The 13,020-nt window shown below is 38.1% G+C and overlaps 1 protein-coding gene across 2 annotated transcripts in view; it reads left to right on the top strand.

Annotated features, from left to right (window-relative positions):
- BRF1 (BRF1, RNA polymerase III transcription initiation factor subunit) overlaps positions 1–13,020 on the top strand; it is a 180,398-nt gene that overhangs the window by 57,928 nt on the left and 109,450 nt on the right. For both annotated transcript variants that reach the window (XM_009273366.1, XM_019470509.1), the window contains exon 4: positions 10,283–10,314. In XM_009273366.1, coding sequence (XP_009271641.1) covers positions 10,283–10,314 — 32 coding nt within the window. The remainder of the gene's footprint in view (positions 1–10,282; positions 10,315–13,020) is intronic.

Below are 13,020 nucleotides of genomic sequence, written 5' to 3'. Positions count from 1 at the left end.
GTGTTCACTGACTGATGGTGTGCAGCATTGTCTTGCAATGCTTTGGGAGTTCCTACTTCAGTGACATAAACATTGACAGTAATGCCAACAGAATTGCAGTATCCATGACAAGTAGAGAATTGCAGCAAATTGCTTACTGAAGACCTGAGTTTTCAGTAGGATATCAGTATGTGTATTCTAGCCCCTTCCTACCCTCCTCTTCCCCCCTCCCCCCCCTTGCCCCAATAAAGGGTTTTCCTTTTGCTCCTTAAGGATTCCTTCATAAAGATGAATAACCAATAAACAAGGAGTTGACACTTGCTTTATCTTTTCTAACGCTAAGAATTGATATGTGTATTTGTAAAGTGAGTTTAGAGCAAATTGGTGCAAAATTGAACTAAATATTAAACAATAAAGGATTTTAAAGTTTTTGGTTTTTTGATAATAGAGGCATGAAAATTAGGACTGGCATACTTGAAAGAAGGGACTGAATCAGTGATACGCATTGCATCTCTTTATTATAAGGAGCTGAGGATGTCACTTAGCTCTTAAGCCCTTTTTGCATGTTTTGGACAGGGGGACAAATTTCTATGTTGATTTGCATATCATAAACCCACTAGTTAGATCCGGATGTTGTATTAAGACAGGATGTAGCTTGGGTCTTTCAAAGGCAGGGAGATGGTCTGAAAAATAATTGTTGACCATAAAGTTAGTTACCTTCTGGGACATTATAGCTGAAATACATTTGAAAGCTTGTTTCTCTGACCCTTTGGAGACACTTGGGAACCCCAGAGTCAAAATGTGTATTATAGTAGTAAGGTAATAGAAGATTTCAGAGCATTTTACCAAGGAAGGGGAAACTGTTGTCTTCATTATAAAAACATGATAAAGAAGGATGAAAAGTGTTTTTGTGGGGCAGTGGCAAAAATGGAAACAGAAACCCAGTGTCCTGAAGGCACAGCCTTGAGTCCCTCGGGGCTATGGCTATCAATTTCTTGGGAAAAACTGATTCCAAAAGGGAAGCATTTATTTCCCACCCTTTTGTGTAGATAAAATACAAAGTGTATCAAATGCCTGCGACTGTTTCCCCTGCTCAATAGATCACCTCAAAGATTTATTCTCGCAATTGAACTCTCTGAAAAGTTAGCTACCTTAAAATCTCAGATATGTTCTCTTTCTTCCATGCCATGTAAACTCCTCCCTCCACCTGCTGTACTATACTTGTTCAAGGACCAAATTTAATCTTTTTCTAGGGGCAACTTTTCAAGACATAAATTTGTTTTAAATTTAAAGTCCAGTATATTATGTCCTTGAAGGGGAATGTGTCATGTTGAGAATTGTATCCATTTCAAAGTATGATGCGTCACTTGTCTCTAGCCCTGAAAGGTATTTAAAATTGGTATTTGATATTTTTAAAGTTAGAAAAGCTATTGCAGTTCTTTTTTCTTTTTTTTAGTTCTTCTTGAGCCCTGTTCAGTTGGGCTCTCAGGAAGTGAAGGTATCTTCTCACCCTGCCAGTGACAGCTTAAGGTAATCTCTCCTTTGTGCATTGCTGTGAAGTAGAAGTGAAGACATGGTTGCATATTATGTCTTGTCCACAGGTTGGTAAATTCAAACGTGCTAACTCAGTTGCTTTTATCTGTTACCATATCCCAAGATACCTGGATAACTGTCCAAGGAGTTAATGTGAGTTTTCTACTCCCATACTGCTAAATAAACCTCCCTTGAACACTCTTACAGTGGTACTCTAAAGCATAGCCTCTGCAAGATGCCGTATTCTGTATTTGGTAAAATGCTTTATTAGTAACTCATTTGGGATAAGCTGCTATTTATGAACCATAAGGCAAGCCCAGTTTAGAAAATGTAACTCTCTTTAATAAAAGTCAAATTCTGTGTACCTCTGTGCTGTTATGACTTACATAAGTTTCTGCTACAGTGAACATGTAGAAATCTTTTTTATATTTAGTGTAGGCATTTCTTAAAGTGAAAGCATGAGTTGACGATTTTTAAACCCACTGATGCAGCGCATCAGTTTAGCTCCATGTTTTCCTATTTATTTTATTGAAAATGACTAAACCAGACTGCTTTGAGGAGTTCAGCCAATGTGAAAGTGGTGTGTTGTCCTGACTTCCAAGCACTGCTGACAAACTAGTCCTAAGCACCCAGTTTTCAGCTCCATGCTGCGTTTAAGTTCTGTAACAAAGACAGGTGATTGGGGAAGTTATCGTGAGTTACTGTAATGCCTTTAATCAAACTTGCTTTGATTACTCCAAGACTAGTAATTAACAGTTTGGTAGCATTTGTGAAAGTGTTGCTCAGTCCGTGCCCCTGGAGAGAGCCGGCCACATCCATGAAGCCGTTACACCTGGCGTTTTCCAACAGAGCGCTGTAGGTGTGAGGGAGGGTGGGAATGCAGAGAGCTCTCCCGCCTGCCGAGGTGAGGTTTTCTGATCAACAGGAATACACCATTGGGGGAAAGGTATTCCTGTACTGCCCGCTTTCTGAATACAAGGGCTCCGTTTCATGCGTGGCAGTTAAGTATCCAGTTCAAGTAACGAAAGAGGTTCCTACAGGTACATGCCTACAGGCATCTGATACAGAAGGGTTTATTCTGTCATTGTGTTACATGACATATGCTGATATGATTCTCTTAAAGGCCTTTAAGAATGGGAAATTTAACACATTGTTGTACTTCCCACCAAAGGCCATTAAGGAGTCGGCAGCCTCAGAATGGCAGGGATGCAATTCATTTTTTGGAAGCTATACTTCTTCTTGAAACAAAGGCTCTAGTGTCAGAAATTTTCTGCTAAATCAGTGGCATGTAAGATATTACATATTTACATGTAAGATATTAGATAATGCCTATGCATAGATAAATCAAGTTCACTGATACTGGCAGGAAAGCAGCGTCTGAGTTTCTGTGCAAACTCTGCTGTGTCCCAGTGCTGGGTACAGCAGCTGCCGCGCTCCCATCCCAGCAAAGGTCTGTTGAGATAATTCTCTGAGGAGCACTTAATACCAGTGCATTAGACTCAGTATGGGTATGAAAGCAAAGATGTAACGCTTGGCTTCTCGCATGGAAAAATATAAAACATTCTGTATCTACAGAATTTGGTTTTGTTCTGGTTTAATTGAGCACGGCAATGCTACTTTTCTAAAAGTATAGCTGGGTGTTCACTGTCGGTAAACCAGAGTAGTACTGTGATGAACTTCCACACAGGAACTGTGTATGTACTTAAAACAAGGAAGGTGTTATCAGTTTTATAAGATTTTGGTTTACTATAAAGCAGTTATTCTGCAGGCTTTTGCTCCTTATTTGTTTTAAGGTTTTTCTTTCAGATAAGGTAGGTCTTTGTATTTTGCAGCAAGCTGGGGAGAACTCTGCAAACAGTATTACTTTAAAGAGAAATTTGAGAAGGTGGGATGGGTGACTTGAAAGATTGTTTCAGGGTCTAGTTTTGATGAATGCTTTAAGCCAGTGTGAGCTGGCGCAGCTTCAGAAAGAAGTCATCTTGCTTTGCCCTTGCCTGCTCAGTCCTCCCCCAGTCTGTCCCCTGCCTTCTATCAGCCCAGGTGTTTGTGCAGTTACATGTGAATTGGGGAGTTAATCCAGCTGAAAACAGGCAAAAAAAAAAAAAAAAAAAAAAGAAAAGAAAAAATATTTATTTCGGACAGTTCCCTAGGCTGGTTTGCCACGTTGCTGCACAAATAGCAGCCCAGGGAAGGGGGGTGATAATGGGCCAGAATCAAGCCAGTTTGGGGCAGGCTGGCTGAGATTATTCTGTTTTGTGTTTTTTGGTTTGTTTTTTTTTTCACATCTTGCCAAACTCTTCCATTTGGAGTTTTCTGAAAAGCAGAGTGTCAGGCTCATGACAGTGCTGGTTTTCCTTTGCCACCTCTGATCAGGCAGTGATTTTTCTCTGCTTCTAGTTTCTGCTGCTTCTCTGTCTCCGCCAGCTGCTTCACGTTTCCGAACGGGTGTGTTGCTGCTGTGCTGAATACCCGATTGTCATCTCAGAATAGTTCTTCCAAATCTGCACCTCTGAGTTCTGTGAAACTTTTCTTTCACTGCTGGTGCAAGAGTCATAACCTTTACAGACTTTGTACACAGGGAAAAGAGAGAGAACTGAACTCCTTTACGTTTACTTAAATCTTTACTATTGGTGTCCTCCTTCACAGCTGCGTTTTTTTTATGCCCACTTTATTATCAAATGGTCATTCTGTGCAGATTTTTGGACTGTGCAATTTCATACCTGCTTATGTGTTTGAACTCTTTTCAGACACAGGATGTTTTCTGCAGTGATTTTACTATTTACTCTTGTTTCTTTTTCCTTTGCAGCTTGAGCTTTTCTCCTTTCCTGGTGCCTCTCTCCCATTCTTGTCTGCCAGCCCCGCTCTTCTTTTAAGTTCTTCCTTAAACCTTCCTTCTCCTAGCAACCTCTCTTGTTTTCCCTCACCAGCGCTTGTTCAATTTACTGTTCAGGGGACGGGGTCTCTCTTTCTTGTTTGGAGACTTTTTGTTGTTTGAATATAGCCAACTGTTATTTATACATGGTCACATCATCCAGGTTGAAGATTAACCTCATGTCTCTCAAAACTTTTAAATTAACATTTACATTTTCATTCTATGCTTAAATTTTCTTTTCCCAAAGTAAATATACTAACTGGATTATCTTTCAGTAGCTTAGTATGGATATTCTTTGCATATTTTATCCATCTGATATCCTGCATAATTGTGAGTTGACTGTACAGGCATTTTGGGACAAGAAATGTATTTTTTTTACTTTTTTCTGGTTGTGTTGCACGGTGTTATAAATTTACACGCGACTATGTAAATACTTTGCAATATCCCACAAAGCAAGTTATTTACTTGAAGTCAGTAACACTAGGAATACAGCCTAGCCCCAATCCTTTGAAGACCTTATTCTCTAAGGACAGTGTTTTCAGAAGTGCTGAACGCTCGCTGCATATTCAGCTAGCCTGGTGTGCTTTTGAAAATGTTCCTCTAAATGGGAATGGCTCTGAAGACGATTATTAAGAAAAGCTACAGCATTAGTTTAGTAAAGACTGAACTGTATGTGCATCGGGGAGTCTGAAGGTTAGTGTAGCTCACAGGTGTTGGACCCATCCAGTCTAACCGGCTGCGGCGCCAGTCAGCAGCCCAGTTGCCCTAGATTTTGTCTTACTGTCACTGGAGATAGAGGAGCAGAGAACTGGTGTCAGAGGCTAGTTCAGATCTTAGCTGAGCCAGAAAGCTACACTTCTAACCCTTTCAGTTAACGCCATGAAATCAGGCAGGCTGAATGCAGCCCAATATGCCTGTCTCCTTTTTAATAATCTGCCTAGGTGGCTGGACGATGCTGAATTACTGCCGCTAACTTTGTCTTAACTATGAAGATAGTGACGTTGCACGTGCTGAAAGGGAACTGCTAGAGAAACATCCTGATTTACCTGGGGAAGGCGTGCAGCACTTCTTTTTGTCCTTAAGTTGGGGATTTTAGAATACAGAATATAGAAAAATGCAGTTTTATGAAACACAGACATGCAGCTGTGTGCAAAGAAGGGGGGGGTGGGAGGGGACCACAGACCAAAATGCAATTCTTTTTTTTATCATGCATTAATCTACACAGAAATAAAGATAGCTTTTTATAAAAATGGCATTTGTGCAGAAATAAAGATAGCTTTTTATAAAAATGGCATTTGTGCTTACCAGTTTGATTTGTTAAATGCTCTTTTTATTTGTATACTCGAGTGCAGCCTATGTTATGTGGACTTCTTTGCACAGACAAAATTGCAAACTTAAACTTTGGAAACTGGCTCTGTAGGATTTCAGCCTCAAGGCAAAGCTTTTATTAGAGTTATCAGAAATGAGTTTTCTATGAAGGAGTTGGTTTTGGTTATTATTTTCTAATCGTTTTAGTTCAGTGTCGTTGGGAAGAGAAATGTTTACTTTAAACAATTAGTCCTGTCAGTTTTAATTAATTGCTAATTAAAATGGTGAAAGTTTGTAAAGCAGCAGAGATATAATTGTTATAAGTCATAATCAGAAATCCCTTGGTGTATGAAAATATGGAAAGGGAATTTTGTGAATTGGGTGTTGAACTGAAAGGTGGAAAACTGGGTTCAGGGCCAGCCAAATGCAGTCACTAGTTTTTCACCCTGGTATGACTCCACTTCTATGTCCACCCTCCCTTTTGTCTTATCTCCATGTGTCTGTTGTTATACGTGCTTCTGGGAAGTTCACATTTCTTATGTTGCTTATACAGAACCCTAACATTGAAATTTCAAATATTTAATTTCATTTAGAACTTGAGAAAAATTTGTTTTAATATTCATAATTTTTTTTTTTTGCTTTTCAGTCAGATTTCCTATTAAGCTTTGGTTTTTGGTTTTTTTTGCAGCCAGCTGAATTGCTGTTGTTGAGTACAGAGGGTGACTTTATGTTCAAATATTTCATCTATTTAATGGATCTGGGTTTAGTTTTTGTTAGAAACAGAAAGCATTTTAGCTTCAACTGAAAAAAGGTAACACTTCATTAGTGGACAGCATGGCTCTTATGGATGTCAAGTTTATGCTGAGTGGCTTGCAGTCGTGATTCCTTGGCATTAGTCCTCTTTCTGTGGTATGGCTGATTTTGTAGTAAGCTTGTGAAAGTAAGTAAAAAAAGTTCTGAGGGTAACTTACAAAAACTAACTAACTAAAATAAATATTAGACTCTTTGTCTTCTCTGTGCTGCTTATATGTGCCTGTATATCCCAGATATGACATACTATATAGCGGAAGAATTTTGACACAGTAATGTAAAATAGTCTGTTTGAAGGTTTCCTGATTATTGTAGATTGTCAGACACTAAAAATAAAGTTGGCTTTTTTTTTTTTTTTTTTTTTTTTTTTTGTGGGGGGGGAGGAGGGGGAACGACTCTATTGTAAATGATAGTTGTTATTTTAAAAGCATCTTCCACAATTTATTCCTGCATCTCTATATATAAACTCTGGCAAATGGCAGTTTTGCTTCCTGCTAAATGTGAGTATTGAAAACCAAGGGGATTTCGCTGCATATAAGTACTTTAGGATTGCTGGAGTATGTAAATGTAGGTCTGTCTGAAGGACAAATGCATGCTTGTTTTGGTATTTTGGGTTTTAGGTTTCCGGTACTATTCATTTCATCATGAACTTTTGTTTCCTCTGGTGCTGAGAATGAGATCATTATTGCTGTGATTCATGGTGCTCTCACATTATCCACAGATTACTGGATTATAAAGGCAGAAAGGGAGTGTTCTGGCCACTCGGTCTGACCTCTTGCATCACGTTGGTCAAAGGATTCCCTTGAATTAAATCTTTTGAAGTAAAGCCTGTAGACTCATTTTGATTTAAAAGTTTCTAGTGATGGACAGTCAATTGCATACCTTGGTGAAATTAGTTTAAAGAATGAACAGCAAAGGAAAAGCAGTTGAAACTGTTAATGCTTTTTTTTTCTTTTCCTTTTTCTTTTTCTTTTAAATTGGGTGCATTTATAACCCCTTGTGTTTATGTCCTGTTATTTTGTGTGCATGTATCTACATTATCAGTAGCTTTCTATTCCTTTGAGAACTTTTCCATGTGCTAGCAGTCTCCGTATGTAAAATTATCATTGTTTTCTTTCAACCTCAAAGAAAACTTTTATCTTATGATTGTATAATTTTTGAATACATATTAAGTATTATCTGCTGTTTTCAGCTGTTGTTGTATATTCTCCTGAACTGTTCGAACTCTGAAAAGGAGTTTGAAAACAACTGCCTGTTTTTACAACTACTTCCTGCTGATAATTGTGCTCACAATATTCACAGTAAAGGCCAACCCATTGCTACTGCATGACTCAAATTTCCCCTTTGCTTTTGCTTCGCTGTAGCAGCTACATGTCTAATCAGGGAGAGCGATTGCTGGAGGCTACCTTAAATGAAATCCAGAAATGCCACATTTTTACTGTGACCTTTGCTTACAATTTCAGTGGACACTTGAACTAACTTCTCTGAGGAGCAAAGCAACTGTATGTTAAAGCATCTATAGTGTAGCTCTAAATTGCTTCAGAGTTGCCTGAACCCTGCAAGTGTATTTCCCAGCTTCTTGGCTCTAATCTCGTGTCATTACAGATGCATGCAATGCTTTCTGTTTCTTCTTACTTGGAGAAAAAGGTGTGGGGTTTTTTTGTGGTTTGGGGTTTGGTTTGGTTTTTTTATCCCAGTAGTAAAGCCTGAGCACTTGTAATTTGTTATTAAGTTTAGGTCTTCCGCTGAAGCGTTTTTAATGGTTTGAGGAGGATGAAGAATACTTTTGGTATACAGATTTTATGACTGTAACTGAAATGCCTAGGTTAGAAAATTAGCTCTCTGGCCCACCTAAGATCTGAATTAGCCTCTGGCACTGATGCTCTCTTTCTGACTCCTCCTCTGCCTCCAGTGACAGCAGACAGACTCTAGGACCACTCAGTTGCTCACTTTGGTGCCTCAATAGCCTATGAGCTGTTTTTCTTTTGGTGGGTTTTTTTTTTGTTTGTCTTGTTTTTCCTAAATTGTGACGAAATCTACCAGATATGAGTGATAATTTTTGTTTATCTCAGTGGTGAAGGTATCTCAGGGTGGGCACAGAGTAACCAGATGCTTCAAGTCAGTCACGAGCTAGGAACATTTTCAGACCTAGAATATTTCTTGAGCATGAAATTGGTGTAGTGATTTCTTCCTAGATCTGTTTGAGCTGCTGACTGTTATGGTTCCTTGGCAATTTCATTGTTAAAGTCTTTCCATTTTCTCCTTTCTCACTACTTTGACCAAAAAGTTGTGTTGAATTCAGTATTGCTCTGTGTAAATTTCTAAGCTCTATATTTTACAAATTGTTTTTGTTAGCAATTTCCTTGCTGTGTTAAAATTTAAGATTACTTTAATGTCTTGCATAATATCTATAAGGGATTTTGGATTTTTTTCAGACATGCTGCGTTTTCAGCTAATTAAATATCCAGCTATGCTATGGTTTTTTAATGCTAAAATCAACTTTCACCAAATAATTTTAACAAAACGTATTGAATTTTGTAACAGATTTGGAGTACTAAATTCATATAATTTTAAATGCAAACTAAGGATAGAAATGCTCAAGGATAAAAATTCTTAGCGAGATAAATGTTTATGTATAAACTGATTACGTTATCTGAATTATTCTCCTTCCACGGCTGATAATACTTAGGAGAAACGTGTACTGTATTACTCTGGCATACTTTAAGAACAACATACGCTAATACTTGCGTTACATGATGTACCGAACTATGCTGACATCCCTGTATTTTTTTTTTTTTTAGTACTGGATTTCTTAACACATTGCTACATACACAAACGCGCATACACCCCTGCCTACGTGTTTTCTTTGCCCCCCCCCCCCCTTCTCTCTCACTTTGCTTTGACACTCCTTTTAATGGTAAAACCGGTACCCTTTTACGACATGTAAGCCACACCTGAGTAGCTGATAGGAGATCCAGCATGTGTGTGTTACTTTGATAGCAGGGAGAAGGCTACCTTTGCACCTTAAGCTTAATGGTGGTTTGTTTTTTTCCTTTTTCGTTTATTGTTAAGGAAATATAAGTGTGGTTAGTTTCAGTAAAATCTAATGGAAACTTGTAGTGGTTTTGGCTTGGTTTTAGCTATTACGGGTTTCAAGTGTGCCCATAGTGAGTAGTAGACGGTGACCTAATGTTTTTGCAGCAGCATAGGATATGATGGAGGGAGTAAGAACTCAAAGGTAACAGCTGATTTTCTTGGTCAGAGAAGAGAGTAGCCAAAGTGGCTTTCTCTTCCCAGCTCTTTGACAGGTCCTCATAGAAGAGGACAAAAGAAACTTATTGCAGTTTTCTTAGTTTGCTTTTCCATCTTTCTGGGACCCTGGGCTCCTAAGCTGGTATAGGAGACTGATGATGCTTTACATTCTTAAATAAAGTGTAATAAGAGTATTCTATCTTGCTGCTATTATTGTTTTTTGTTATCACTGGGTCTTTCTTGGGCTGCAGTATATGGTGAGTATTGTAAGTCACACAAGGTGTTGGCTTGTTCTTTGAGACCATCATGCCACATAAACTTGTGGAGTAAATGCAGCGGGTGCTGGCAGGATTTTCTGGGGAGTTCAACGGTTAGCTGGATGCTGGCTGTTAGCAGAAGTGGTGCACCCATATTTGGTTTCTTTGACAGTTAAACCTGTGTTTATTTCTTCCTTTTTTTGGGTTGCTAGTGAAATTAAGAAACACTGTCACATTCAACAAGCATGTATGTTCCTTGACTTCTTCACAGACATGTTACTTGACCTCAGTGACCTTCTTCAGGTATTGTATCTTTTTTTTATTTGAAACTTTTGTTAAAGTTTAAGATTAATTGCAAGCAAAGAGCTGTCAGCATGGGCTGTTTGGGATGTTTTAATTTCTCTCTAAAAATTCTGAATCGGAAAATCAGTGGATTTGTAAATCTGAGTAATTGTTCAGTAAAATTAAATGTTAAACAAATATTTTTTTGCTTTTAATGCTGCAAATAACTTATCAAGAGTTAGTATGATCCTTTCATCAGGATTCAGAGTCACTGCAATGGCACAGGGTCAGATGTTACACATTTTTAAAACAACAGTTGTTGAAGACAGAAATAACTTTTTTGGTAGGTAATACTGTGTAAATGGATTAGTGCACTACAGAGACGTATCTTATAAAATGTATTTTGAGAGAAATACATACTTGCTCTGTATGTGGAAATAGAAAGCTCTGCTGACATATGCTCTGTTATCCTCATTCTCCTTGTTAACGCTGTTTTACATACAATGTGAGTAGGTTTGTTGCATCTATTTTTGTCCTCCCAGCTGTCTTGGTAAATGGCATCCTCTGAAGACTATTTATTGCTTGAAGCAGTCTGCTGGAATTGCAATAATCAAATTAATCTTTTAATTCTTAAAATTAGTAACTTTTTTCTCTTTTTCTAAACTCTTATTGAATTATTTTGATTACTTATAACCAAATACTGCATGTGTAGAATGGGAGGTTTATTTCCTTCTAAACACAGGTGATTTTTCGTGGTGATTGTTATGAAATAGAATGATCAGAGTAATATGACGAATAGTCACACAATGTGAAGAAGAAGAAAAAGGTGTTGTATCTGTAAAAGAAGAAAAAGATGTATTGTCAGCAGGAACAGACAAGAAAGATCGAATGATTTGTCTTTTCCCCTCTGTACATTCCAGCCAGAAAAGGTGTTGAGATGGGACATATGAGGACCAAAAGGGTAACTGAAGAGATGGGAGAGACAGAAATAGATTAGTAGTGAGGAAGTAATCAACCCCGGAAACAGGAAAAATGCAAAATTTCAGTATCATGATCTGCATTTATGTGTTTAACTGTGTGAAGACTTCTGATGTGCTCTACTTTGTAGCTTCTTTAAGGTGAATCTGAGCAAACAGGAATCTTAAATGTTGTTGTTAACTGTAGCTAGCCAGAAAGTCCTGTTTAAGAACATATAAAAGAGCTTTTTCAGGTCCTAGCTTGATTTCTCCCCCACCCCGAGTTTGTTTTTAAAAAAACAAACAAACAAACTAAAAACCCCAAAACAAAACAAAAAAAACTTGGTGGCAAAACATTTACGGCCCAGGCAGAAAACTTCAGTATATTCTGCTTTAGATCAGCCATTGGCCACAGATTGTGTGCCTAAAAAAGTAAAGCAATTAGTTCATTAGATTGTACTACGTTACCTGGAAGTGCCTCTTCTTCAAGGACAGCTCTCCCATCCTGAAGTTGGGATGTGCATGTCATTAAAGAAACAGAAAGGTTGTTAGCAGTAGTAGTAGCGGCAGTGGTATTACCTTTCCAAAACATTTAACTTGTTCAGACTCATCTGTACAAAATCTGTCATACTGGTCCAGGTAATTGGTTTTCTTGGTAAAATGAGAAAGGTGTCAATTTTATATCAGGAAAAAAAAAGTCACATCTGAAAGTCTAAAAAAATAAGCTACTGCTGACCTTCACCAACTCTTGATTAGATGCTAATAGCAAGTTTTGAGATTTTTTTCTTCAGAATTTTCTACTTGATGCAGCTCAGTTGCTGCAGGAGGTGAAGTGACCTGCAGGGCTGCTAATCATCTGACCGCAGGAATTTTTTGAAGAAAGTTACCAAATGAAACATCCTTATGGAGTGTCTTCATGGAGGCTGCTGACTGAATTACAGAACATCTTGAAATAGGTTTCAGTGCAGTTGGGGCGGGGGGGGGGAGCATAACAACCTTTTGTGTGTTGCTTCATCTAAAAGCAAAACAAAAAGTAAGCTTTTTAACTCCAGCTACCAGCAAAAAAGATAAATGAAAGCCTATGAAAAAGGCCATCCATTGCTTCCTTTTGCCATCTTGCAGCTGGAAACAATATTAGCTGTGCCATTCTGCATCCCACTTATGGCACCCTCCACATCAGTGACCTTCAACCAGTGTCTTGCAAGTGCTGGGAGAGCCAACACCCTCTGTAGCTCACAACATAAGAAAGGTGGTAGCTAAAAGTAATATGAAGATTTGAATCTGCTGTTACCTGAACTCAGTATTTGTTTAATGACCTACCATATTTATGTTTTCTTTCTTGTTGTTCTGTCTAGCTTTTTAAAGGGGGAAAAAAAAAAAAAGAAGAAAAAAGGCAGGGGAAATCCTAAGTGTGGCCTCTTAGGCTCTGCTCTGTACTTCTTGTACAACCTCTCTTCCTGTCTTCGAGTTGCTTTGTGATTTGGTCCCCCATTCTCCATTAAAAAATAAAAAAGCTGTCCCCCTACAGTGTAATATGCTTTTAGAATAGCATTATGCAGCTAAAACTTAGCAATAGAGGAGACTAATTTTCACTGTTAATGGCAGTCTGTTTAAGAAGTCGTATCAGTTTTCCTCTTATGCTGATGACTGTGATGTGGGAGTTTGTCTTGTTCCACTGGAGAACTGCTACATTTCATAATAGTTTTTGGAGCTTCAAAATTGCTGTCATCTCTTTTTTTTTTTTTTTTTTTTTTTTTTTTTTTGGTGATGG

Source organism: Aptenodytes forsteri, unplaced genomic scaffold, assembly GCF_000699145.1.
Source record: "Aptenodytes forsteri isolate BGI_AS27 unplaced genomic scaffold, ASM69914v1 Scaffold479, whole genome shotgun sequence".
Taxonomy (NCBI): Eukaryota; Metazoa; Chordata; class Aves; order Sphenisciformes; family Spheniscidae; genus Aptenodytes; species Aptenodytes forsteri.
The sequence above is the reverse complement of the archived record's forward strand: the minus strand, read 5'-3'. Positions and strand labels throughout refer to the sequence as shown.